Source organism: Grus americana, chromosome 3 (assembly GCF_028858705.1).
Source record: "Grus americana isolate bGruAme1 chromosome 3, bGruAme1.mat, whole genome shotgun sequence".
Classification (NCBI taxonomy): Eukaryota; Metazoa; Chordata; class Aves; order Gruiformes; family Gruidae; genus Grus; species Grus americana.
In genome coordinates, this window is record NC_072854.1 from 65,126,157 (window position 1) to 65,154,076 (window position 27,920).

At 45.3% G+C, this 27,920-nt stretch overlaps 1 protein-coding gene across 5 annotated transcripts in view; it reads left to right on the forward strand.

The window, feature by feature from the left end:
- The first annotated feature begins 6,648 nt into the window (after positions 1 to 6,648).
- The window catches only part of HECA (hdc homolog, cell cycle regulator), a 43,949-nt gene continuing 22,677 nt past the window's right edge, over positions 6,649 to 27,920 (forward strand). For 3 of the 5 annotated variants that reach the window (XR_008576232.1, XR_008576231.1, XM_054819076.1), the window contains exons 1-3: positions 6,651 to 7,116; positions 23,132 to 24,172; positions 27,284 to 27,438. Coding sequence is in view for 2 of the 5 variants with exons in the window: in XM_054819076.1 (XP_054675051.1) it covers positions 6,885 to 7,116; positions 23,132 to 24,172; positions 27,284 to 27,438 (1,428 nt within the window). In the remaining 3 variants the exon portion in view is untranslated. Of the gene's footprint in view, positions 7,117 to 23,131; positions 24,173 to 27,283; positions 27,439 to 27,920 lie in introns of all 5 variants that reach the window. The other 2 variants (XR_008576233.1, XM_054819077.1) reach the window with 2 other exon arrangements.

A 27,920-nucleotide genomic window follows, 5' to 3' on the forward strand; every position in this document is an offset into this window, starting at 1 on the left:
TAAGAGGGTTGTCATCAGCAGGACCCAGACCCGGTGCGTGCTGAGGGGAACAGCTGGTGCAGAGAAATGAATAGCCAGCCATTGTCCTTGCACCTGGCCGGTACCGGCTCCCGCAGCCGGAGATGATAAACAGGGCGACCACGGAGACAACTGGTGTATTTTTCTGGAGAGGCATAAATTCAATTATAATTGTGGCAGAAGTATATGATGTGTAAGAATTATGTATACAGGAAATGTGATGAACACGATCTTACCCCCACCGATCAAGGAAAGCTTTTTAGCTCTCTTGTCTTAGGGAAAGAAAGACGTATGGGGGGGTCCTTTCATAAAATGGAAAAATGGGCAATAGCCAGATCAGGGAATGCGAACGAGCCTCCCGGCACACTGGACGAGATTCTAATCCTCATTATTCTTTGTAGACTCAGTGGTGATTTTGATTGCTGCTTTTGTTAGCTAAATGCAACTGAGACACGACTTGTACACGGGGCCCATCTGTTTGTAAGAACAAGGATGGTGGGAGAACAGCAAGCGCTGAACTCAGCCTGCCCTGCTACTACAGCGGAGAGCGTACACAATTATTGCAAACATCGGCGAAGTTTTCAGACGTGGAATACGGAATAACTGACTGTTATCACCACGCACGGCTTTACCTTGCGACTGGGAAGGGGCAGGTAAGCCTGCTGCGCTGGCTGAGCTCAGGAGGCTGGAGAAACCCCACGCCTGTGCCACGGCTGCAGCTGCCCTGGTCCCAGTACGGGGAAATAATGGGTTTCAGCACAAGCTTAACATCACACTCACGCTTTGCCGGAGTCAGGGCCTTAATTTTTGATCGTTAGTGCTCAAACTCACTCAAAATCACAAGGGATTGCACACACCACCACTTTTCTTAATTCTGTCTATGGCGCTTTGCAGTTTTCCTACCACAGATGTCTAAACCAATCTTCCCGTTCAAATGAGTAATAGCAATTAGTAATAGCAGAACCCATCTCCTGAGATCTCGTTATAAATCCCCAGACCCAGGCGTTTACACTTAGTTAGTGATAGCCCGTCGCTCCCCTCAACACAGGAGACAGATCCCAGGGATGGAAAATGCTTCCCCACTGGATGTTTGGAAACTCAATCCAGTTTTTCAAAAGTAAACACCACAAGAGCGATTATGACTTCTTCATCCCTTCTCCTTCCATAACTGTTGCTATACCACCTTCCTACAGACGCCGAAAAAGCTTGCCTGTGTGTCGCTTGGGGCCTTTGCAAAAAATAGCATCCATTATTCAAAGAATGAGTAACAGCTCACAGATTACATGTTGTGTTTCCTTTTTTTTTTTGTTGAGAAATGCCTGGAAGAAATGCTAACAGCTTCTTTACAGTAAACATTCATGGAGAACTGGAAAAATTTCCAGGCTGCGGATGATTGTGTTTTGCAATTTCCCACAAAATGGATATTTTTCACTGACACCATACTCCCTTGGAAAACCTGTGCACTGCCTGTCATCTCAGTGATAACTATGTGAAACTGGTATCATTTCCTTTAACTTCATCACCTACCCACTTCTGAATAGCAGCAGTGAAGGTAACAAATGCCCCCAGTTTTCCCTCAGTAGTTGCAAAAGTTTCAAATGTGCTGCTCTGGAACCGAAGCTCCCAGGACTTGAAAAATACTCGGGGCTTTGCAAGGGTCTGCCTTCAGCCAGTCGCCACACATCATTTCTGAGCTGAGGCGCTCACATTTTCTGATTAAACCACTTTTCCCTGGCAAACTTCACTGACCAACTGCGACGAGAACAGCCTGCTTGCCATTATTCCACGTTAAGGGCAGAGAAAGATGCTTTGGGAAACACAGCTTTTATTGTCTTAAAAATTGGAAGGACTCATATAACACTACTTTGGAAAAATGATAAGTGACTTGTGGGACCAAAACTACTTAGAGAGAGGAGGCTGAAGAACCAATGTCACTTTCTCTCTTGCTTTCTGAGTTTCAGCCAAAGCCGTTGAGGAGAGGGGAGCTGCAGCACAGACGTTCCCGGGCACCCAGCAAGGGGCTTTAATAACAGGGGACGGGAGGCAAAAAACCACTGCGGCACCAGTGGAAACCACAGATGGGGATGGCAGAGGGACAGGACGAGGGACTCATCTCTCTTCTGAGAGAGTATTTTTGAAAGATAACCAACTGGAGCCCAGAGGTGACATTTTACTCATCTTAAGTAGCTGGGTGAGCAGCAACCTGTTATCTGGAGAGGTGACAGTAATAACTAGCAATAAAGCAAACGAGTCAAAGTAGTCTACTCCCACAAGGGATGTTTTATTTTTATTTCTTGGCTATGAATAGTTCTATTTGATCAGCATGAAATTGGACTTGAATGAAGTTTTCAAAGTTGTGCAGGAGAACTGCAGAGGTCTGAGTTTGAGTTTTCACTGTTTTGATCTTTCTTTTTCACCCTATGCTTCCATAGAAGTACCTAAATAGAGTGTTTATAATACAGGATTTATATAAATTTATATACATTTATATTCATAATATACTATTTCAGAGAGAAGGATTGCAAAATTATTCACAACCTCTTCCCATGAGCTCTCTCTCATGCCTTTTGACAGCCATGGAGTGGAATACGGCTCGCTCGCTCTGTCAGCAATTTAAGTAAAATGGCACTATTTTATTTACTTCCATTTCTTGTCAATTGAGTCTCTTTTCAGTGTATGACCCTGATTTCAAGTGTCTGGTCTGTATCCATTGAGAAAGTCTTGTTTGCTCCTATACCGTCATACTGATTACGCGCAGTCATTTATTTCTGTTACCGATGCTTTCAGTTCATTTTTTAACCTCAAAGGAGATTACACCAAGAATGAAATACTGGCCAATACCCATAAAACCAAAATATATGGCTTATGGGAATTTTTCTTCTCTGCAGAAAACAGTCTTAGTACATTTTCTCAAAGTCTCTTGATCCTTTCTACGTGCATCTCTTTTTACAAATGTGATGCTGTTTATGCTACTACAGCTGGATTTTGAGGTGCCTTTTATGTTCTAAATCAAAATTCAGTGAGACTGAACAATTTGTGAACATCTGCAAATCACATAAGCTTAAAGTCAGCTTTCTGTTGCTAGCCCTTTGTATAGGGAAAGAAATAAAATATCAAAAAATACCACCAAATAAGAATAAAAGGCTGTGAAAGGTGGCTTGTTTTGCTAACATCTCCCTTGTTGATTTACTAAAGGAGGAGATCGTATTTATTCTGACAAAGGAACTCCTGAGAAAGTATGATAAGTGGAAAAGATCCAAGTGTGAACAGAAATCCGGTTAAGTTTTTCAATATTTGTGTGAATAATGTAACTACTTACCTGGCTTTTAAAAGAACTCACTTCAGAGTGAAATGGTCACAACTACTCTGTGCACAATATCTAGAAAGAAAGAGACATGCTTGGTTTTGAGTTATGAAAAACAAGGCTTCTACAAAGGATTGGACTGCGGAGAAAGAAATTGCAGTACCAGTTGGCGTGGACTAATGGCACTCGTCAGAAAGACACATCTCCAGGACAAGCCCTGGCTGACAATGTGCAGGAAGGACCTGCGGGCCCCAGGAGAGCCACTTGGTTTCCATGAGATGGGGAACAGGAGGGCCTTTTGGAGAGGCTGCTGGAGACCCCTCGCACGGAGGGATCCTCGTGACCCCACAACCAACTGCGGGTCTAAGCAGGAAAGTGCTCGTACCAGGGGACTGTGGCAGTCTAGTTCCCCTGCCAGACCAGGCAAGGGAAATTGGGCGGCATACATGGTAGCATCAAGGCAGGTGAGATGAGTTTCTCTGTCTAAAACTAGTATGTACCTTGAGGCTTCTGCCTGACACGCCTGCTCCTACTCACCGCTCTGCCAAAAACTTGTCCTAGGTCACAAACTTGGCTCAAGGCTGGCTCAGAGCTGTGGGAATCCCTGAATCGCCTAGACGATGGCCACTATCTGTGCTACTCCCTTTTTGATGCCATAGGGGTTTTTCTGGTGCTGATTACAGACATACTATTAATGATGCCCAGTTTGTCTTTACCAAATCAGCTTAGACACATCATACCACTTCACATTGCTGTGATTATATAGGACCCCCCTTCAGTCCTCCTTCCTGCTACTCACAAGCCTTCTGCTCTTTGTTAATGGACATAGGTCTTTGGTTCAGTAAGTTTTGCTACATAGCTACAAAACTGTCCTCAGCAATGTTAACAAGAGGCCTTCCCTTTGGATATGCATTTAGTAATGGTGCTTTCTACCCACAGAGGGCTTGTCACTACTTCATCAAGTAGATCTGAATGAGAAAAGCCCAAGAGGCAGACACCTCCTCTGTGTGAGCCAGCAGGTACTTGCCACACTTGTGGAACACTTTTTTCACCCCCAGAACATTATGGCAGATCTCCATGACTACCGAACTGCCATGAATTACTTGATCTCTGTATATATTTCTAGGATTTCACCCCGACAAGGTCTCACCTACACACTACAACCCTCACAGAGCGTAAAGGCCGACTGGACATCTCCAAGATTTGACCTTGCAAACCAGGAAGCTTAAACTGATGTTTGAGACATTACACTCCTGCACTCAGCCACGGCATTTAAGCAGTTACTCCTCCAGCTCCTCTGATACTTGGTAGGTAGCTGCTTTCTTGGCTCAAACTGGACAATTTAGTGCAACGCTCCACACCTGCTCCAGAGAATCAGGCCCCTATTACACATCCATGGGGTTTTCACTGTTTTATAGGAACATGAAGACTTGAATAGATTTCCTTGGAGGTCTGACCCTCTGTTACTGCAGGCAAGCACATTTACAAGGCTGTGAGCGTGGTAGTGAAAGGGACAATTTTTTTTTTTTTTTTTTTGTCTTGGAAATCTAAACAACTAGGGGTGAAATCTGCTCTTGCCAAAACAAATGGAAATTCTGCAATTAAGATGGCTGGGATCAGGATTTGCCTGAACTTGTGGCCTCAGAAATTGGCCACGCTTTCTCCATTCCTCTGGTTTCTAGAAAGAAATGCAATTTAGAAGCTTTAAAGCTGTGAACTAAGGTAGGTAGGACATTTAGCTATAGAATGCAAGATACTGAAAAACGTTATCATTTCAGAAGGTTTCCACCAACACAAGAAACTGCTTTAAAAATCTCTCTAAAATGTTGATGTCTGCAGGCAAAGAAACTAGGCCATGTGACTCAAAACTTCTTGTGATAGCTGCTTCAAAAAGATTTGAAAATAACAGCGGCTAATTTTCTTGGAAAACTAAGACACCAGCTACAGGCACAAGATGATCCAGGATGTACATCCATTCTTCAATAGGAAGAAATTGGGGAACTGTTCCAGGCAAACAGTTTGGCCAATCACTGTAGATAAACTGTAATTTACAAAACGTGGCACCTTCCCATCAGACAGACCTCACTTCTTACAGGTTTTGTCCTACCCACTTTGACTTGACCTCTAGAGCCCAGACAGCTCATGCAAGCTCTTGTCCTCGCAGTCTGGATCAGTCACAGACCACTAACTATAACTGCACTATGAAGGCGCATTCTTGCACGTAAGGAAATAATGGAAACCTAATCTGCAGGATCTGGGTCAGAAGGAAAAAAGTTAATTTATGTGCGAGGAAAAGCTTGCCAGGCTCAGAATAACGGCTCAGCCTGGGAGTTGGCGTGCCGTTCTTAGGACAGGTTGTATTTTTTATTCTCAAGTTGGATAAACCGGTAGGTACCAACATGAGCACGCCAGCAGGCGACACTTAGGAGCGAAGAGCTGCTGCTTGTTGATGAGGCAGAGGCACGGCACAAGTGCTGCTGTTTCGCAGCCGACTGGCAGCATCTGGCCTCCCTTGGTGCAGGAATCCCGTGAATATTTGTTACCAATTTTCTCCTGTGCCTCCCACCGAGCCGGACTCCGGCAGAAGGTGAGCCTGCTGCCCCTCCACAATGCCTCTGCTGAGGCACGGTGGGTTCCAGCTTTGCTCCAGGTGTGCGCAGCAGCTTGACAGTCTCCATCTAACTTGTATCCTAAGGGTTCACCCCCGCTGTCCGTCACCCACGGAGCTACCCCTACCAGGAACTACACGGGATGAAAAATCTCAAGTCAAGGCTGTAATGTTTGTAATGTTTCTGCGCCTTAACCCGCCCCCCCCCAAGACGAGACTGCATTATTTTGATAATTCCTTCCCTCCCCGTTTCATTCCTGCATCTTCAGGTGACAATTTCCAGCTGTTCCCCGCTGTTTGGACATTCACACCGCCCGGGATGCCGAGGCGGGAGCCCAGCCCTGACCGCACGGGCCGGGACCGGGGCTCCGGCGAGAAGCGCGCACGGAGACCCCCCGACACCCGCCGGACCCCGAGCTGCCGCCCGCCTCAACCGCTCGCCCGTTCCCCCCCCGGCCGCCCTGCCCCCGGGGCGCGGCACAGCCCACGGCGGCAGCTTCCCGGCACGGCCACCCGCCCCGCCCCACCTGCGGGGGGGCCGGCTCCAGATCCCGATCCCGGTCGGGCTCCGGGCGGCGGGGCGCGCTCTGCCCCTCCTGTGCGGCGCTGCTGCCCCCCCGCCCCGTGCCGGCGGGAGCGGGGCTTTCCCTCTCCCGATAAGCCCCTCCCGCTCCCCCCGCTTGGCTCAGCCCCAGCCCCCCCCAACGCGCTCCGCTTCCCGCTGCCGCCAGCGCCCGCGCCTGCTCTGGGAGGAAGCGGGGCGGCGGCGGCCGGCCGAGCGGGACACGCCTTTCGCCCTCCCCGTCCCGGCCCCCCGGGCCCCGCCGCCCACCGCGGGCGCGGCGCAGCGCAGCGCGGCCGCCGCGGCCCCGCCATGAGCCGGAGGTAGCGGCGGCGGCGCCTTCCGCAGCCGCCGCCGCCGCCCGCCCTGCCGCGGCGGCGGCCGGGCCCGCGATGCCGAACCAGAAGGGCGGCAAGGGCAAGAAGAACAAGCGCGCCAACAGCAGCGGCGACGAGCAGGAGAACGGGGCGGCAGCGGGCGGCGGAGCCGCGGCAGCAGCGGGCGGCGGCGCCGCGGCTGGCGGCGGAGCCGGAGCGGCGGCGGCGGGCGGCGGCGGCGGGGCGGGCGGCGGAGCGGGCGGCGCTGCGGCCGCAGGCGGCGCGGCGCCCGGAGACGTCAAGAGCGGTGAGCGGCGGGCGGCGGGCCGGGCCCCGCGGCCTCCCGCGGCCCGCGGTGGCGCAGGCGGTGGCTGCGGGGCGTGTGGGCGGCGCGGGGGGGCCCGGCGGGGCGGGGGAGCGCCCGGCGAGAGGGGATGTGCGGGTGTGCGGCTGGGGGGCGGCGGCGGGGCCGGGGGAGGAGGGCTGCGGGCGCCCGCCGAGGGCCCTGCGCGGCCGCTGCTGCCGCCGGGATCTCCCCGAAATGCGCGGCGGGGCGGAGGCTGCTCGCCGGGGTGTCCCCGCCCGGTGACCCGCCGGAGGGCGGGAGCCTCCGCGGCGGCGGTGCTGAAGGCGGTGCGAGCCTGCCTGCCCCGCAGCGTCCGGCTGCCGTAGCTGCGGGCAGTCGGGGGGACCGCCCGCCCGGGAGCGCGATCGGGAGGGCAGAGCGCATCCCCGGCGGCGGTCGGGAGGTGCAGCGTCTGCCGGCCCCGGCCGCGTCTCGGCTTATTCGGTGCCGAGTTGAAAAATCCCGACTTTATTTCAGCACAATTAAAAATGGAGTCCTACTTTTCAGTCCGTTTTATTTGTCGTTTTACAGCAGTTGGGTTTGTCAAGGTAATAGACTCACTTTTCATCAACCATTTTATGCTGCCTTTGGTTGGTGGGTAGTTTTTTGGTTCAGAGCAAATTTGGTGAGGTGTTTTCTTGCAGAAACTTGCATTGCTATCCACGTCTAGAGATAGTTTTGCTGCAGAATGATATTTCAGGCTAAAACTAAAGGTAAGCTAGGATTTTATTACACTTTTTGCTAAGCCAGCACCCCCCCCCCCTTAGGTCTGCTGCTAGATTTACAAACTGAGGTGCGTAGTCCCTACTCTTGACTTTTTTCCCCTCCCAAGTTGGACTTCAGCTTTTTACTCTCCATGCTTTGGAAAAAGGGGAGGGCAGCTACAACTGGTTTTATACTTTGTGGCAGTAATTTTGCCTGGCTGCTGTGAGCCAAAGGTAGTTCCAAGAATCTTACTTTGGTTTTCAAGATGTCTGATTCCCACGTATTATTTAATGGAAACTTTGCCTTAGAAATATTAGCAATTAATTACGAATCACTTTAGCTCACAAGGTCTTTGCCAGACTGCTTTTATAAGAGTATTATTTACTCCAGAGAATCATGGAGAATGCTTAGAATTTCCTTTTTGGGTTTACTGTTTTGGGTTTGGGGGGGGGGGGGGTTCTGACTATTTGTTTTGAGTGAACAAGTGGGGAAGAAAAGATTAGCATGAGTAAGAGAATTTCCAGAGCATTTTTATCATGACTTCAGTCCAGTGATGTAACAAGCGTGACATCCGCTTTGCAGGTGGTGTCTCATACGTGACACTGTTGGCTTGTATTTAGTTTTTGAGGTGGGCAGAAATAGTGTTTTCCAATTTTTTTCGCGAAGACACAAGTGAAAGCAGAAGTGCCTGTCTGGCGTGTGTGTTTTGCGTGGGGATAACGAAGCGTTGCTCCTTGTGCAGATGTCACTGAAGGTGATGCCAGTGTACACTGGTAGTGGTACAGCTTGTTAGCTGGACGGGTTGTCAGTCGTCTTCAGCTTTAAGACTGTGTCCCCCAGGTACTTCATGTGTCCTTCCTCAGGGCTGGCTAGCTTCCTCAGAAGCTGAGGCTGCCTTTCCAGGAACTAACCTGAGATGCTCCTTTATTCTCTCCCTCTCTGCTTCCATATGACTTCAGTGGTCAGAAACATCCCTGACCCTTTTGTCAAGTCCCCGTGTCCCGTCCCGTCCCGTTCCGTTCCCCCTTCCTGCCTTTTTTTCTCCCTCACAACAGAGGAACAACATTGGCTTCGGCATTTGCTGTAAGTGCCTGGCAAGCACACCTGATCTTTGCCTTGATTGGATCATTGCGTCTAGTCATATCTTTCATTTCAGATAATCATAAAGGCTGGAGGAGTAGATGTGGTTGCTAGCTTTATTTTATGTTGGCTACTGTCCATCAGATAATCCTGAGCTGAAAGTTTTGTAAATTGTATTCTCACTGATAAGTCCAAAGCTTTCAACAGTTTTGGTTCAGGAGATGGAAGGAGAAGCTGCTCCTGTCGTGCTACAGAGCTGGGAATCCGGCTCTCATGTGCAAGGAAAAGATAAGATGATGATAATGGATTCCCCCAAGTCTTCAAAACTGATGAATCTGAAATGAAGCTATGTAGTATAGCCAGGGCCTTGGAGGCAAGTATCCCATTACTGGACTCAAGATGTTTGTAAGAGGCCATGCACTTATGGTTGCTTGATCGCTAAGCAGTTTATGGAGGACGTGGCCTGCTGCAGTGAGTTGTGAGGTTAATAGAGTTCTGCTGTACGCGGTCAACTCTCGATTATTCATGGGAGATTATCTGGGTTGCAGATTAAGTGTGCTGGGTGCAGGGAATCTCTTCGCTGTGCTGCTTTTGGACCGTGCAGCTGCATGCTGTGACTCGTGCTGCCCAGGCTCGCCAGTCCTTGGGGTCCCTCGTCCCCGGGCTTGCCCTTCTCTCCTGCATGGTCACTGTATATTGTTCTAGAGTAATTTGCATGTGGCTGGTATTATCGCTCTCCTACCCTATCTTTACCCTGGAAAAGCAGTAGATGATGATAATAATATAACCTGTTTTCTTTCATAACCTGTTTTCTTTCATTAATATACCAAGACAGAAGTATGTAGAGATGAAAGCAGCAGATTTAATAATTGCAAAATTAAGATTGTCTGTGCAAACCTTGGCTTTGCCTCATGATGGCAATGTGACAGCCTAATTACGCAGTCCCATCAGGACTACTTGATTCAGGAAGGGCTAGTGGTTCAGATATTTTTTTGAAGTCTTCACAGTTCATTATGTGGTCCATGTATTGTTTCTGCCCCCCATCCATGTGCCATAATGAAACAGAATTTTTAATTTCCTCTGAGCTTCTCCGTGCAGCTTGGACTAGCGGTGCCATGTAATACGGAACTGTCGTTATAGCACTCTGTTACAGTGTAAAGATGTTGTTCCCTTTTACATTTTGACAAATTTATCTTCAATCCCTGCACAGTTTTCCTTCAAATTCTCAGTTGATTTTTGGCATGATGACTGAGAAACATAGGCTGATTTTTCCCCTGCCCCAAGAGAGCATTTATTCATGGTTTTTTTGGTGGTGTTTTAATTTTTGCATGTTCAGAGCTCAAACTGGTTAGAGAGTTCTCGAATTCCATGTCTGGCTGTGGGAGTTGGGAAGGTGGAGATCATAACCACTGACCAGATGTGATGGCTTTTCTCCATTTTGCACTGTAACTTTTCAGGAGGTGTTGGGATGATGTCCACAAGGAGGATTCACCTTTTGTAGCTGTGCCTTCCTTTCCTATCTCTTCCATCAGACCAAGCAGGAATTCTGTATAGGATAGATTAATCTTTCTTGACCAAACTGCATCCATTTTCTGCATTGAATGAGGCACAGATCGTGCGGAGGGGGGCGGACTAATTTAACAGGATTGCAGTGAGCAGGGAAACTGAAATTTGATGTCACAGAAAGCCTCATTTCTCAGATTCCCTGTCTTCAGAGTGGTTGAATGGTATTCCTAACAAATTCTTGATTTTCTAGCTAATTTTCTGAGTTACTTAACCGAACTGGAAAATTTGAGCTGTCATCATGCAAAATTATACCGGCAGCTCCATGGGACGGTGCCCGTATCCCACTGACTCCAGCCTTGTGGATTACCAGGGATCTCAATGGCAGTAGTTGGTTATCTTAATCTGCAGGCATAAAGAGCATGAGGGGACAAGACATTTTGTGGATACTTTGCCCTGAGCAGCAGAAGACGAATATCCACAGGGTTTACTTCAGATCCGAAGGCTCTGAGCAACAGATGCCTTCTCCGTTTCTGCCTTGCTGAGCCTGGGCACATTTACACTGTCAGCTCCGGCCGTTTTATCCCTTTAGCCTATAAACTTCTCACTCTGGTCTCTCTGTATGGTTGCTTCTGACCCTAAAATTCTTTCTTACATCCATTTTATTTGCCTTGTTTCCATTCTTGGTCTCATTGTCCAGTTGACCCAAGATCCTCTTGATGGTCGCTATCTTAGCATCTTGCTTCATCCCCTTGTCCCTCTAGTTTCTCCAGCATTGGTCCTATGAGAATATGAGAGAAAAAGAGAAGCTAGCTCTCCGTATCTGTGCTTTTTCCCTTTAACATGGGGTTCATTATAGCCGGCTCAATTATACTAAAAAAATGTGGCATAGCTGTCTCTAAATCACTGTCCTACAGTGTATTTGCCACCTGGTTTAAGACCATACTTTTCCCCCTCCGGCGTAGGTGAGCCTTTGAACTGCAAAAGCAGCAGAGCTGGCGAGTTGGTGGGTTGTCAGGTGGAGTTGCCAGAGGTCAGATTTGTACAGGGTCCCCACGCATGAGAGTCCTTCAGGAGAAGAAAGGCTGTGGGGGGAGCTGGTGGAGGTGGTTGCTGTCGGTCTCACTGGAGCGTGGGTTCTCAGGAGTGGAGTTCCTGCCGCAGCAGCTGAGGGGTTGTGCAAGCAGCACCCACCGTGCTGGCCGGGCTTGGAACTTGCCTGTAGTTACCCGAGTTTGCAATGGTCAGCTGTGCTTTTGCACACTCTTCACCTGAGTTTCACAGATTTGTAAGACTGATTTACTTTCAAATAAAAATACTAATGTAGGACAAGCATATGAAGAAGAAAATCAGTCAGCGCAACAGTGACTAATGTATTGAAAGCTATGACTGGCCAGCAGTTAAGATTTAAAAAAAAAAATATCCTGGAGGTGGGACAGTTGAAGAGGGCCAGAAAATTTGTCAGTGCAATATTTAATTTAAAAATGTGTTTTTAGAGCATGAATTGCCATAGTATTTAAGCATGGATTAATATTTGGCTGTCAGATGTTCCCTGTTGCATGTAACATCCAATTCCAGTTTGGCACTCTAGTGATGTTCAGTATTGGCACCTTCTTGTTACTTAGCTTGAGGGAGTCCCATTGATATCAGTGAGACCACCTGGAAAATGAAGTTTCTATTCTGTTGCAGTGACTACAAAATTTAATACCTATTAATTTTCTAAAGGAACACCATTTTGCTTCATAATTCCATTGAGTTCTTCTAACTGCAGAAATCAATTGAATGCAAATTTCACTGTCTCTATCAATGCAAATTGGGTTCGAAAGAACTTTCATGTTCCTTTCACAATTTTTAAAACTATGCAATTACATGCTTTTCTAGCAAATGCAATTCATGTTCTGCAAATCTTTGCAAATGGAATCATGTCTATAGTGTTACTGAATGAAATAAATACTGTCTTTTCATGCAAGCAAGTGCACACCCATTTAATTTTTTCTAACAGTTATTTGCTATCAAAATGGTTATCGGTGCCTTGACGGCATTCTGTGTTCATGTGATTAGTCATTTGCTCAAGTCTAGCACTTGCATGAGTAAGGGTTGGGCTTGATGTTTGTTAGGTTTCATATGAGGAAATACAGTTTTTGAACTGATTGCTTTACTTTTTCTGTACTCATCCCGTTTCTTCCTCCCAGTGAGCTAACAAGTAGTGACAAAATGATTTCTAGTCCTTGGAGACATTTGTACGTTTTCTTCAGCCTCGCTTACAGCCTTGCATATTGCGACAGCCTTTGATATTAAAGTATCGTGATGACTGGCAGACATCCATCCTTCTCTGCTTTTCTTACTGCAGTGTATGCGAGGGGAAAAAATAGAGGTAAACCTTGCATCCAGCTCACAGGAAAATATTCTAGCTAATCTTCAAGGTATCTTAATTACAACAGCATTAGTAGAGCATGGGCTTTCTTTAAACAGTTTTGATAGAAATTCAAATAATTTCAAAGAGGCCTCTTGAAGCAGTAATCTAGTCACTGGAGTGGGTAATTCCGTTCTGAAAGCTTGCAGGATTTTGAGTGGAGCACTGGCATTTCCTGGTAGACTTTAGTGACATTTATCTTGAGAGCATTCACTTTAACCTTTATCTCTTGGTCTCTTACAATAGTAGAGTCTATCGGTCCTCTTTCCAGGGCTTGAGAGGGATATTGCTGTTGTTCCTGCCTTGAATGCCTGCTGGGAGAGGAGGTAGCTTCAGTCAGAGCCTGGCTATTGAGTGCGCTTGGCATTCCCTATCTCCACGACTGTGCTACCCATACCCATTTTGGGAACAGCGCACAGTCGAGGTCTCTGTGTGCTGCACAGATGCCAAAGACGGCACACGGGCAGGGCCGGGAGCCAGCACAGTATCGTGAGGGAGATGTCTATTGGAGCCAACAGCTCCATGCTCAGGAGCTGCTGTCTTGCAGATATGCTGGGTACTGCAGCTAGGGTGACTGCATCTCCTGTTTCCCACTGAGTTTCTACCAGCTTCTTCAGCCTTTAGTGTGGGAAATACAAATACTGTCTGTCATACTGAAACTTGGGAAGGATAGACCAATGACACAAACATCCCTAGACTTGAAACAAGAAGAGGTACTGATACCACTTGATTCAACCTTTTCTCCTTTTTCTCTTCCCTTCTTGTGCTTTTGGACTGGGTCTGGTGGCTAGCTGGCTCTGAATCTGGGCAAGTCCAGCCTGCGGTGTTTACATCCGTGCTTGGTATTAGGGCGTCTACTGCTTGCCACATTTGTCTCTTTATTCCCAGCATGAGTTGGAGTGTGCCACTGAAAACTTGCTAGGGCAGGTGCATTAGAATCGGCTTTAGTTATTAGGATGTCTGGTTCTTGAGGCACCAGGGTTAGTTTTCTGTTATGTTTCAAGGTATTAAAAGCTCTTGGAAGGGTACAGTGGGATAATTTAATGGTGGAAATGCTTTTCTGTGAGGATGATTCATGCTCAGACAAAGCAATAGCCAATGTTCAAAACACATTAATGCCCACCAGTCTTGAGATAGTCACTAGTCTCTGCATTCACCATGATAGAAGTGACCAGAAAAATCCACCCTAGGCTGAGGAGTGCAAGGAGTATTCTTGGCCCGGGCATGATTGCTTGTGGCATGGAGGACCGATTGTCGCCTGACCTGGTTAAGCCAACTCAGAATTCACACAGAAGTATGAGCGCACTGGCATTAGATGTCCTGGTGCTGATACAGGTAGAGGCTCAGGCCTGTTCTCCTGGGTATGGTGAACTGGTGATATTTTCAATTGGATTGAGGGTATTACAGCACAAACCAGGGCAAGATTTCTCCTATGAAGAGGGAGTCTGTACATCCGAAGCAAAAACCAAAGCTGGTGATTGAGTCGTTCTCTGTGTTTGGATGACAGGTATTAAATGGAAATAAGTTGGCTAAGTTGGCTAGATGATAACTGTACAGATTACGGTGACTTCTACAAGAGCGTGTGAATTCTCACGATGGGTTTCAGCCGTGTAGGCAGTTGGTCCAGCTTGGAGCACAGATGGCTGTGTGAGCGAACTGCAAAACTATTGTGCAGATGTGCCTGTCCTCCTTAGTTTGTACTTTTGCTCTTGACTTTATGACTGACTTTGGTGAGTTGATGGCTGAGCTGGGAACAGGTGGTTGAATAAGAACCGCAGATAACTGACTTTGTATCACGTGCTAATTGCTGATTTCATAAACAAGCGCTAGCTATGACTGTGTAAGTTAGAAGGTGTTAGCGTGGCCGGTATGAGTTAAGCCTTCATGATTTCCATGGCATCTTCCCACTGCTGTGTAGTTGCTAGACCTTTCTCAGGTTTGGTTTGTTTTTGTGGGTTTTTTTGTGAAAAGACTCCCTTCGAGGCCAAGTGTGAAGTCAGTGTAAGTGAGATGCATGGAGGTCGTTCTAGCACCTACTGAGCCCTCCAGGAGTCCCGTCATCTGAATTCCCAGGTGAACTAGGGTTTAGCAGCTCCAAATTACCTGAAATCTTTTCTAGGGGAAGGTGATGTGATTACTCACCCAATAGAACTAGTGGCATCTTGCACATGGGATAAGCGTGCCAAGGAGAGCCGGGCTGCGTTACAGCTTTGTTCTCTTTTAAGTCCCTTCTGAACGTAAATAATGACTGCAGCTACTTGGTCCTTGGGGGTAGGACTGAGCTCCAGATTGGCACATAATTGTCAATATGTAGCTGCTTACATGTGGAAAGCTATCAGCCAGACTGCCGTTGTGATGAGGCGTTGTCTGGAGTCAGTGGCTCTGAGAGGGCAGTTCAGGTGGGTCTGCGGTGGGTGGCGTGCCAGCCTGAGCTCTGTCTGTTGCTCACTGAAGATGAGCTGCCAGCCTTGGCTTCTCTTTCCAAGAACATAAGAGGGAGTCTCATGACAGAGGAGAGAGCCTGTGTTTTAGGTGGCTTATCAGGTACCGCTGTCCTGTTTTTTTCCCCTCCCTCCTGGAGAATGGCTGGAAACGTTCATCTAGATCAGTCTGCAAAGATTGCTTAAGAAGTTTTGGAGAGACATCAGTCATCATCAGTGAGTGTTATCAATATAAGACATGAGCTGAGCTGTTTTGAAAGACTTCTCTTACTGTTTGTCAGCTGTTATTTGTTGTTGTTGCTGCACTGGAGATCCAAGCCTGCCTTTTGGATCCAATTGTGAAACATTTTTTCCCATTGCATTCTTGCTGCTGCATTCAGGCTCTTAGGAAGGTGGCTGATCGTTTCTGTATTGCTGTTATTATGTGTACTGTTTAACAAGTTACACACGTGGCAATACTGTTTTGTCATGTCCTGGTAATCTTTTGAGCATTAGATTGTATTCCAAGGTTCACCAAAGCAAACACATTGGACGATTAACACAAGTTTTCTCTTCAGTCTGTTTTGTTGTTGTGATGGTGGTTTATTTTCTACAGCTGCATTACAGTATTAGCACGATAATGTTGTATGACTTCAATTAAAATAAAGCTATGCTGATGGCAGAGGAAATTCAGAAGATTCATGCAGATGGTTGGTAGGGAGTAGCCTTCCACAGAAATGACTCAGCTCTGGTTCAAGCTGGCAGAGTGAACAATTCCTAGCTGTGTAGAGTTGTGAAGAGAGCACTGTTTGTGGGAAAGCAGTAGTAGAGGTTAAAGCACTTGATTTGCGAACCGTGTCCCCCACAGGTACCCTTTCTGGCCTAGGTAATGTGCTGGCAAATAAAGTGTCCTTGACATAGATGATGAGATGCTAGAGTAATGGTGGACCAAAAAGAAGCTGTAGTGTCTTGCAGCTGATCCAGTGCCAAGACCTTACTTTTTTTTTAGGTAATTTCTTTTTCCAGATCCATAATAACCTACTATCACCTGACGTTTGTTTTAAGATGATAGTAGGGCTGCCTCTTCCACAGCTGCCACACTTCTCCCTCCTCTGCCCCCAGCCTCACGTGCTTAACACCTCCCTTGAGCTTTACCAGCGATCCTAAGTCTGCAGTGATCTGAAACCTACACTGATGAGCACAGGAAATAATTATCTGTTTCTGTCCACTTACTGAAAAACTTTGGTGCTTAACACAACAGATAATGGGTGGGAACGTGGTGGGGGGAAGAGCGAATTTTGCTTTAGGCATCCACATTGAGGACTTAGAACAAATGAGAGCAGTCATGAAACTGAAGCCGTGGAGTCACTGCATTTGGCTTGCTGGGTACATCATCGGTTTTATGGTGGGTGTATAAACAGAAGTAAACAACATTCTCCTCCATTTACTTCACCAAAGGGAAGTTCCTCAGGCAGCCGTTGTTCTGCTGCTTTCATTTGGGTCATAAAATGGGAAGGGTGGTCTTCATAAACCCTCTTTTATTAAAATGTAGAAACCGGGTTGATGTGGGTTTTGTTGAAGGAGGTTTATCTCAACTGTCTGTTTCCATTCCTGGGTTTTATTGATGTTTATAAACCTGAATGGAAAAATTGAGAAAAAGCCAAACACCCAAACCACCTTCCTTGCAGTCTTCCATCATGTTCTCATTTTTGAAATAAAAGTTAATTTTATGGTAGTACTGTCAAAAATAAAACATAACCTCGTTTAAACAATGAGCTATCTTTGCTCAAATGTACATTTGTTTGGAATGTTGTATGTTATTTCTGTTTTAAAGGACATTTATGTGCTGCCCCTTGTAACTATTTTCAGAATTACTGATCAAAACCACTACAGTGGAATATGAGAAAACATTTATATTTTTTATGTGGAAATACAACTTCTTGAGAGAAGCAGCATGCAATTGCAGTTGCAGCTTGGCAGCCTGTCTGTCACAGCCGGGCACTTGTGTCTAAACGTTGAAGCTGTTCTGCTACACAAAACTGCTCACTGTCTTGTTTTGTTCTCTTAGGCTGTGAAAACCATCTTGAAACCAAGAGGTAAAATAGAGGTACTTTTGTGGTCATTTAGGCATTATTTCAGAAAGGTCTGTTGGGAGAATGGATGCTGCTCTGATACCTGGTAATCTTTCATTTTTCCAGAAGTTCAGTTTCATAACTTTGGAAACCAGAAATATGTTGAGCTATTAGCTACTTGGAAGCAGATTATATTTAGGTGACAAACCGGCTTGGGGCTGCAGGTGTGGATGGGCAGTTTGGCCATGTGAATTTCTATTTACTCCCCTTTAGTGTCTCTCTTGACAGTAATTGTTGTACTGTTATCGTAAAACATTAATATGATGATTCTGGCTCTGACTTTTTGAAGAATAATCTCAAAATGCATTTCTAATTAATGGGAAGTAGAAGAGCTTGGTAACAAGAATTTTTAAAGTTTTGTAATTCTGTAATAAGTGCTTTGTCTCATTTATAAAATGATGATTAAATAACCCAGAGCAGTTTGAAGGGTGTGAATTGATGGGAAGAGCTCTTCACATTTGCTAATGTGGCTTCCATACTAAGTGATTGGAATGCTGGCTTTTTCACTCCTAAGGCATATCTGTTGCTGTGAACTGGGAAAGTTGCACAAAAAATTGCTTTGTTTTCTGTTTCTCATTTATTCTTTATGTAGGAACATGTGGCATGATTATGTTTGGCAGGAGACACGAATGGAGAGAAGTCTGCAAGGGATGTTCAGTCCTGCACAGTCTGTTTTGCGCGGATAGACCTGCTGGAATTTGAAATATGAGGCAGAACCAAATGTTGGCTTGAGGTTTCTATACACTTTTCACGTAGTGGAGTTTTCTGCTTTCTTAGATATGGGGATACTACAGAAGTGGTAGAGCTTTCTACTGAGACAACTTTCATTAGCCATGCTGGGCTCTTCAGTTTCTCTTGTGGAAATACTGCAGCAGTTTTATGAAGGAAATCAGCAGACTTCATAATAACAAACCTGTATCAGTGACAGCAGGTGCCTTGACTGGCATTAACCTTGCTGTGGAGCATGGCAACGTGGCAGAGAGACCTGTTGGTTTTCTAGAGTATTTCCTATGCTACTGCAGTGACAGTAGTGAAATGTCAGGGAGTAGTGAAATTTAGGGAGGAATAACCCCAGGCACCAGTGCAGGTTAGGGGTTGACCTGCTGGGAAGCAGCACTGCAGAGAAGGACCTGGGAGTCCTTGTGGACAAGTTAACCATGAGCCAGCAATGTGCCCTCGTGGCCAGGAAGGCCAGTGGTATCCTGGGGTGCATTAAGAAGACCATGGCCAGCAGGTCGAGCGAGGTTATCCTCCCCCTCTACTCTGCCCTGGTGAGGCCACATCTGGAGTTCTGTGTCCAGTTCTGGGCTCCCCAGTTCAAAAAAAGACTGGGAACTACTGGAGAGTCTGGCAGAGGGCTACAAAGATGATGAGGGGACTGGAGCATCTCTCGTATGAGGAAAGGCTGAGAGAGCTGGGTCTATTTAGCCTGGAGAAGACTGAGAGGGAATCTGATCAATGCTTCTAAATATCTAAAGGGTGGATGTCCAGAGGAAAGGGCCAGACTCTTCTCAGTGGTGCCCAGTGACAGAACAAGGGGCAACGGGCACGAGTAGGAACACAGGAAGTTCCATCTCAATATAAGGAAAATCTTCACTTTGAGGGTGACAGAGCACTGGAACAGGCTGCCCAGAGAGGTTGTGGAGTCTCCTGCTCTGGAGATATTCAAAACCTGCTTGGACACGATGCTGTGCAACATGCTGTAGGTGATCCTGCTTTAGCAGAGGGGGTGGACTAGATGATCCCAGAGGTCCCTTCCAACCTTTACTGTTCTATGATTCTGTGATTCTATCAGGTGAGTCCCCAGAAGAGGTGAGTAGGGACCACCTTCTGCCCTTAGCAATGAAGTTTTCTCAGTGCCACCATTTATCAATTCAGTGGAGTTTTTTGTGTGCGAGAAGGCTCTTCTTTGCTCTGTTGCTTTCTTCCAGCTGCTGTAGACCTGCTTTTGCTATGGTGATCGTGTGACCAGCCAATTCACGCTGAGTAGATAGAAGATCAGATGTGGGAATGTCTGAAAACTTTGTAGTCATCTAGTTAACTTAAATTTTGAAAAAGACATTGCCGTCCAAAACTTGAAGCTTTTTTTTGCTCATAGTTATGCTGTGTGGGAAATTCCTCAGGTAATCTGGCATCCGTGAGTTCTCAACGAGAAGCTGGAGAAAATCCCATTCTGCAGTCCTTCCATTGACCAATTGGGGAAAAGGGCAAAAAAAATCTGTTGAAAATCACCTTTACAATAGCCTCTAGATATCCGGTACATGATCATAATTCAAACAATTGTGGACACGTTCTGTGGAATACACAGGCTGTGGGGGTTTTTTCTGTATTTCAACCACTTATTTTATTAATTGACTTTTTTTATCCACATAAGAGGCTGTAAACTTCTGTTGTGGTTTAGCCCTGACTGGCAGCTAAGCACCACACAGCTGCTCGCTCAACCCCCCACCCTGATGGGATGGGGGAGAGAATTGGAAGAGTGAAAGTGAGAAAACTTGTGGGTTGAGATAAAAACAGTTTAATAGGACAAGCACAGAAAGGAAAATAATAATAATACGTACAAAACATGTGATGAACAGCACAATTTCTCACCACCCAAACTTGATGCTCTGCAAGACCCCCAGCTGCCACGCCACGCCCCCAGCTGCCCAGCCTCTCAGCTCACCCCTGGTTATAAACGGAACATGACATCATATGGTATGGAATATCCCTGTGGCCAGTTTGGGTCAGCTGCCCTGGCCATGTCCCCTCCCAGCTTCTTGGGCACCCCTTGCCTTCTTGTTGGCAGGGCAGTATGAGAAGCTGAAGAGTCCTTGACTGCTTGGCAACAACTAAAAACATCAGTGTGTTATTAACATTATTCTCATCCTCAATCCCAAACACAGCACTGCACCAGCTGCCAGAAAGAAAATCAACTCTGTCCCTGCTGAAACCAGGACAACTTCTCAGGAGGCTAGAGATCATATGTTTTTGCATCCAAACCCCAAAACACGTTCAAAGACTAATGAAGGAAACACTTTTCTTTTTTAGTCAGTTAACTATGCCAGTATGGATGAACAAGTGTAAAGTCTTTATTCTAAAGTGGAGATTTCTAGACTTGTCTGTATAGTAACTTTCTCGGTTGTCAGCTATAATTATACCTGCGACTGTTAGAACATTTACACTCCGAAACACAGGGGGAGCATAAGTGGATTTTTGGCATGTTCTTTCTTCCTGTCTCCTGGCAGTGGTGGAAAGGAATATGTACCAAAATAGATGAATACAGGAAATGCATAAGTGAGAGCTGTTCATATTGGTATCTTGCTGCACATGTGACTTGTGATGATTTGCCTTTAATGGTTTCAGTTTAACTGACTTCTTGGGGATAAATTGCATGAGGATACTATAATTGCAAACTATACTTTCAGTAAATATGATGAAAAAATGACTGACAATGAGGAAGAGCTTTGCAGAGATGGTTGGTGTGGCATAGTGTGACTTGAATTGAAGTCCGGGAGAGTGGGTGGGAGAACTTTCTGAACTGACAGATTTTGTTTCAAAGCAGATAAGTTATCATTCACTTTTGCTCTTGGCCAGCGATGCTATACTCAATAATACACAGTAAAAAAACATGGAGAAAAATTAGTCATTGGTAGCCAATAAAATTCATGCTTCTCAAAGATGTCTCGAAACCTGCGTGTTCTTAGTGGGCTTTTCAGAGACCTGAGACAACTAGTAAGAATATAGGTGTCACATGTATAGAAGGAACTTCCAAAGAGTCCCAAAGTGCCTCTCTTATGTCTGTTCTCTCCAATTTGCTAATTTGTCTTTAATGACTGAACAAGTTCATATTTTGAAATGAAATAGGCTTTTTTTTGTTGTTATTTGTTTTGCTTTAAGAGAACGTTTTCAGGAATGTGCCTTGATTGCAGTTTATAGTCTAGTCCCTCAAGGAAGGGTATTGCAGAAGATTCTCCTTGCAACTATGCCGCTTCTGGCATTTTAATCAGAGGCAGAGAATGAGATAAAGGATGTGGCATCTCCTGGGGAATGGCTCAGGAATATTCTCTTGTACTCTTTGTGCCCGTCTTTTCTGGGTAAATAAGTCTTAAGAGCTGCCTTAATCTTGAATTTACTGCAGATAACCTTGAAGATTTTGTTTGTTTGGTTATAGCCTTTTAACGAAAACTTACTGGGAAGGGGTAAAGCCACTAGCATGGCAAAGATCTGTCGTGGTAAAGCATTTGGTTTGTGTATTGCTGCTGTAGGACAGGTGATGATGGGTAGTGTGTCTGTTACTGAGACTCTGAGTAAAAGTGAATGTAGCAGCATAAAACCTATCATCCCACTGCAAATTATGTTGTATTATTTGTGCTAGCAGTGACAAGAACGGGATTAAAAGCAATGCAGCGGAGTGTGGGTTTTTTTCCCCTGCTTATCAGATAGAAATTTGAAGTCCTGAGGCAAAAAAACCCTGGATCAGGGCAGCCTCCCTTCACAAGGCTCGGTGTACCTCTTCTGCAAGTCCTGGAGCTCTGGCTGAGACTGGGGAACTGCGAGGAGCTGTTTGCTCCGTTTCGCACGGGGTGAGGCAGCACTTGGCCAGGGAGGACCCTGAAGAAGCCTGCTCGTGTTTGCAGGCAGCACTACAGAGGTTAAAAGGCAGCCTGCCAGCCCTGCCAGAGCAGTATTTTTTGGTGAAGTGGAGGAAGTAGGAAGTCAGAAATACAGAGGAGAAATATTTGTAATACTTGACTAAGCAGCTGAAAACTTCATAATTAGAAACTCTTAAGATGCAGTAGAATCTCCAACTGAAAATTTCCTGTCCTTTCTGTGCCTCTCAGCTGCAACTGAGCAGCCAGAAATGGGAGTAGTTTGTAGTCTGTGGTACTTCAGCGAGGGAGGGGAAGATGTCATTGGTCCATAAATGAACATTTTTTTGTAGAACATTGTTGTGTAGAAGCTGATATTGTTGCAGAGAGAAAATTGAAATAAACTATTCTTTGCTCAAGGATATAGTAAAGGCTGCTACTTTGCTGATAAAACACCACATGGTATTTGTTTTTTTTAACCTGTCTGTGTTGCAGAACTCATTCTTTTGTGAAATTTAGCTATCCAGTGGGTCAGTGATGGTGGTATAGCCTGTATTTGCTTTGGTAATGTAATGAAGGCCCTCCTTTCTGCCCTAGGATCATCAGCTGTTTGTCTTGCTTTTCAAAGTCCTCTGCTTCCTCTTCCTCTCCCTCTCCCTAGCTGTTGTCTCTTGCTAGGAATCCCAAAGATCAATTCCTGCCTCTCCCTGTGATCACAAAGCCAGGCTGTATTGCCTCCTTGTTTTTCAAACAAGCATCTCTGTGTGTTCTCTCCATGTTGCCTCTCAGGCTTCAAAGCAACCCTCCAGAAACATCCACAAAGCTTTCTCCTTCCTTCTGAAAGCCTTTGCAACTGTATCCACAAACCCTTGCGGAGGGCTAATGCTTCTGAGGTGCTCTGGCTTTGAATATTAAGCAAACCATAATGTCAGTTTGTTTCCTTATTCCTTCATTTCCATATCTCCTTTCACGTACTTAACCTTTTTTTGGCAAAGACTGCTTTTTGCCCTGACCCAGAGCTAGTGCTTGTGGGGCCCTTCAGTAATACAGATCATGAGTAAGAGTTCCCCTGCGTATTTGGCACGGCATTTAAAGAAGTATTGTAATAACCAGGCCATTAAGTTACTAATGTATCTGTTTTATCTTCCACAGAAGCCCCTTGTGCTACTCCACTGATCTGTAGCTTTGGAAGGCCGGTGGACCTCGAGAAGGATGACTACCAGAAGGTTATATGCAACAACGAGCATTGTCCGTACAGCACCTGGATGCATCTTCAGTGCTTCTACGAGTGGGAAAGCAGCATTCTCGTCCAGTTCAACTGCATTGGCAGAGCCAGGAGCTGGAATGAAAAGCAGTGTCGCCAGAACATGTGGACGAAGAAGGGATATGACCTGGCTTTTCGCTTTTGCTCCTGTCGGTGCGGGCAGGGTCACTTAAAGAAGGACACGGACTGGTACCAGGTGAAGCGAATGCAGGATGATAAGAAGAAGAAATCGGTGTTGGAGAAGAGCACGGGAAGATCGATGGCAGAGTCAGCGGAGGAGGCCAAAAAGGGCAGGCCGGCCAACAAGCCGCAGAAAGGCTTGAGTCATGACCTCCAGCGAAGGCATTCGATGGATAGGCAGAACTCCCAGGAGAAGGGCGTCATGGGTGGCAGCTACGCCGTTCGTTCTCCTTGCGTCTCTCCTGGCCAGTCCCCACCCACCGGCTACTCTATTCTTGCCCCCACGCATTTCAGCGGCCCTCGTTCCTCACGATACTTAGGAGAGTTTTTGAAGAACGCCATTCACCTGGAGCCCCATAAGAAGAACATGGCTGGTGGGGGCATGTTCAGGAACGCACATTTTGATTACGGGGCAGCTGGTTTGCAAGCACATAGATCAGGACACTTCGATGCCCCTGTGCAGTTTTTGAGAAGGCTCGATCTATCTGAGCTGCTTACTCACATCCCCAGGCATAAATTGAATACTTTCCATGTGCGGATGGAAGACGATGCCCAGGTGGGCCAAGGGGAGGACCTTCGGAAGTTTATCCTTGCTGCTCTTAGTGCCAGCCACAGGAACGTTGTAAACTGTGCGCTATGCCACAGGGCGCTGCCAGTGTTTGAACAGTTTCCGCTGGTGGATGGGACCCTGTTCCTTAGCCCATCGAGACACGATGAGATTGAATATGATGTTCCCTGTCACCTTCAAGGTACAGGTTGTCTGTCAGTCATCCTAGGCTTCATTAAATGATGGAACTGCCTTCTGTGCCCTGACCCCCCATTTTAGATTTTTCATCCTGATTCTGCATTTTTAAGTAGTTCTGTAAAGCTTGAAGTCACGTCCAAATTATCATGTGGATCAAATTGAAACACTTAGGAGGGGATTACAAGGAACAAATGCCGTGTAGAAAGATCTGTGCCTTCCATTTGGGTTTACAGCTAAGAGATTTCTCACCCAGTTTCTAGGTAGACCACGGGAAGGTTTTCTAGCCGCTGTGTTCTGCAGCGTGTGCATGCTGATTTATCTGTTGTGAGATTTACTACAAGATATACATCAACATTTTAAACAACTTTTTAAATTTAAGCATGCTGTGCTGCAGCATGGGTGAAAGTTATATTTGTACCACCGGTGAGATGAGATGCCTCTCATCTGCTTTCAGACTAGAGAATATCAGTTTTGGTTTATAGCAGACTTTTTTTTAACATGTAAAGGACTATAGTCTGGCCTATGTTAACGCTGGCCTGGAGAGGTTGGACATAGCAAAAGTAAGCGCTTAATACGGTGAATTGAAGCAGCAGCATTGTAGTAGGGGATTTAGACTTATTTCCAAACTCCCACCTGTTTAGGCTGCATCCTGATCACATCCCAGCTCCGAGCTGAGGTGAGACCAAGGCGTGTATTGCTTTCCTCCTCCTAGAGGAACAGGCGGACGAGGGCTAGGATGAGCTTCAGCTTTTCCTGAAAGCTGTGTCCCAAAGCGAGTGATCAGGGTGGTACACGGCAAAACATGCCTGTCCTGCAGCCTGCTGGGAGCCAGCATGGCTAGAATAAGTTAGAGAAAGTATTCGTAGTTTGGTGTTCAAAAACGTAGGGTTATATGTCGAAAGGGCTGTTGGGAAGGCATTACCGAGAGGTATTTTAACATTTAAGTTTCTCTCCTTTATAAATCTGTTATATCCCATGCATGCTCATAATACATGTTATGTAACATTCCTTTGCTCAACAAACTTTGTATTTTTTTTTCTTCTTTATATCACTGTGCATTAAGTCACTAAGCTGTATTCATGCTAACATTATTGTTTGTGTCTTGCCTAATGTACTTGAAGGAGAAAAAGTGATAGGCAAACATACAAGCTAAAAAATCTCCAGGATAAACAGAATATACGTATATGAGATAACGACACTTACTTGCTTTTGTGGGGAGGCACGCACAACGTGCTTGTGATTTCATCAATACCGATAGCTGGTTTAGTAATAGTGAAACTCGTCACTTGCTAACATTTGCCACTAAGAATGAAACTCTGCAGAATAACTATTTTTTTTTAATTAATTGCTCCTTACCCATTGGATGGTACATCTGAGAAACTTGCTCAGACAAGATGCTGTGAATAATTACTTGTTAAAATTTTTACCTCCTTGTCCTGGGTAAAATGGTTTGGTTTTGAAATGAAATTAAGCTTGCAAGGTGCTGATCCAGGGTGTTATTTTCTCTTCAGTACAGAAAATCACTTCTTTTATTTCAGGCATATTTAAGATATCAGGTGCCTCATTTCCTATATAACAAGGATCCTGAAAATTAGGCAGTGGGAGAATGCAGTATTTTAATGTGCAGGAACAGTGCAGAACTTCAAATGGGGAAAATTATTTTAGCTGCCTGCACGACACCGAACTTCTGTATGTGGAATTATTTGAACGTCTCCAATCTCGAGCATTCACTTGAGGAACAGAGTTTATTATATTTGCACTTTAGTCTCATCACATTTTCTAGAGCCGAACACGTCAATGTGGAATGACTCAATTTTTACCAGCTCGTAGTAGCAAGTTTATTTTGTGTATATATATTTTCAGAAGAATCTGGGTTTTCTTCTAATTTTTCTAAAATAGTTGGCTTAAAATACAAAACAAGTTAAAAACCAAACAATTAATTTTGAAAGTGTCTGGTACGGACTAATCATAAATTGTTAATATTTTATTCTCTTTTATTTAGAAAGGGTACAAGACGTGTATCTTCTTTAAATTACAGGTTGTGATGTGTTCAGTACTTAGATGCTAAAGAGCACAAATTGCATTCTAAAAGAAACACGTATTATATGCAGTCCTGTTTTGAAGCCGATCTCTAACTCCATTGCTTCTTAACTTTGTTTTGTCTGGCAGTGCAAAATATGGTATATTACAGAATTAGTACTCTGTGTCAGCCCACTTTTAATAGCCAACTATTAAACTACAGATGGATTCAATCACTACAAATAGGACATAATCTGGATGCCAGCTCTTTGCAATTTGTGTAGGGCTTTTTGTTTTGTGTGAAATTTGCATCTCGGATTGTGCATCGGTGAGTTTAGTAACATTTGTGTAGAGAAAATATTTCATTTTCGAGTCTGAGCCACTTGGTTTTTATGGAAGTCAGTATAACTCAGGTTTTGAAAGTGATTGTGGGTACAGAGCCTAAGGTCACGATAGAACTCAGTAGATTCATAGTTTTGAATGGCATGTTAAAGTCTGTGTATGTGAAATATATAATGTTTAAAGATATACTTACTGTAAAGAATGGTCAGGAAAAAGTACATGAAAGAAAATTGCTTTTCTGGCTGTTGCTTTTTTCCATGAGGAATATTAGGTCCTTAGCTCCCTCTTTGCTGGAAGATTTTGGCAAGTTGTTAAAAGAATCTGTACCCAGCTTGCTAATAAGCTTCAACACTTCTCCACTTCTTCTGTCAGGTGTGGATAAAGCTAGGGCACAATCCTGGTTTTGGAAACACTGCAGCTGATCACATAGCTTAACCTGGCATCTGTTCATGGAGCTTCAGCAACTCCTTTTAGAAAATATTTTGCTCAGGTCTACCAGCAAATGGAGGAAGGGAGGGTGGGCAGGGCGATGACTAATTCCTGAGTTTTGCATCCATGGAAAATAGCTTCAGTCAAGCCCTCTGTATTTCCCATAGAGAAACATTTTTTAATTTATCGTTCACCCTTTCTTAAAAAAAAAAAAAAATTAATAAGGTGCGATTTGTGTCACTAAAGGGAAGATAATACATTACGGGAAATGTCTGTTTTAATTTTCTGTTCTAGTCTCCTTAAGAAGTGTCTTTCCTGTCCACAGGAAGGCTTATGCACCTCTATGCTGTTTGTGTAGACTGCTTAGAAGGGGTTCACAAAATTATCTGCATTAAGTGCAAGTCCCGATGGGATGGAAGCTGGCATCAGCTGGGAACTATGTATACCTACGATATTCTGGCAGCATCTCCCTGTTGTCAGGTTAGTACCGTATGTAAATAAGAGTCCTAAGGTGAAATTCCAACTGATGACAAATAAAGGCAAGGTTTGTGTTTCTCTTCTCCCTTCCCCTCTTCCATCCTTCTTTTCCAGCCTGTACCTAGGAGTGCAGTACAAGACAGCTGACTGAGTCCTTGTCACTGTGTCTTAACGTACGAGGCACAAGGGCCGATAGCTAGGCAAAAGCCAATGCAATGGTCAGTGGTTAATAGTTATGTTTTTAAATAAAGCCCCTTTAAATGCATTCACGATTAAATATGATGCTTTGGATGATCACTAGCAAGCATGTTTGGCATCAGATATAATTCCAGTAGTATTTTAATAACAGTTGCACATTTTGAGCAGATGTTTCATGTATTCAAGTTTCTTTTAGTTGCTTGAATTGCGTTTTATCATAATAGTAGCAAAAAAGCCGAGGGAACGGAAAGGTTCAAAGAGTCTTTGTGCTTGGAGATTATCCAGCT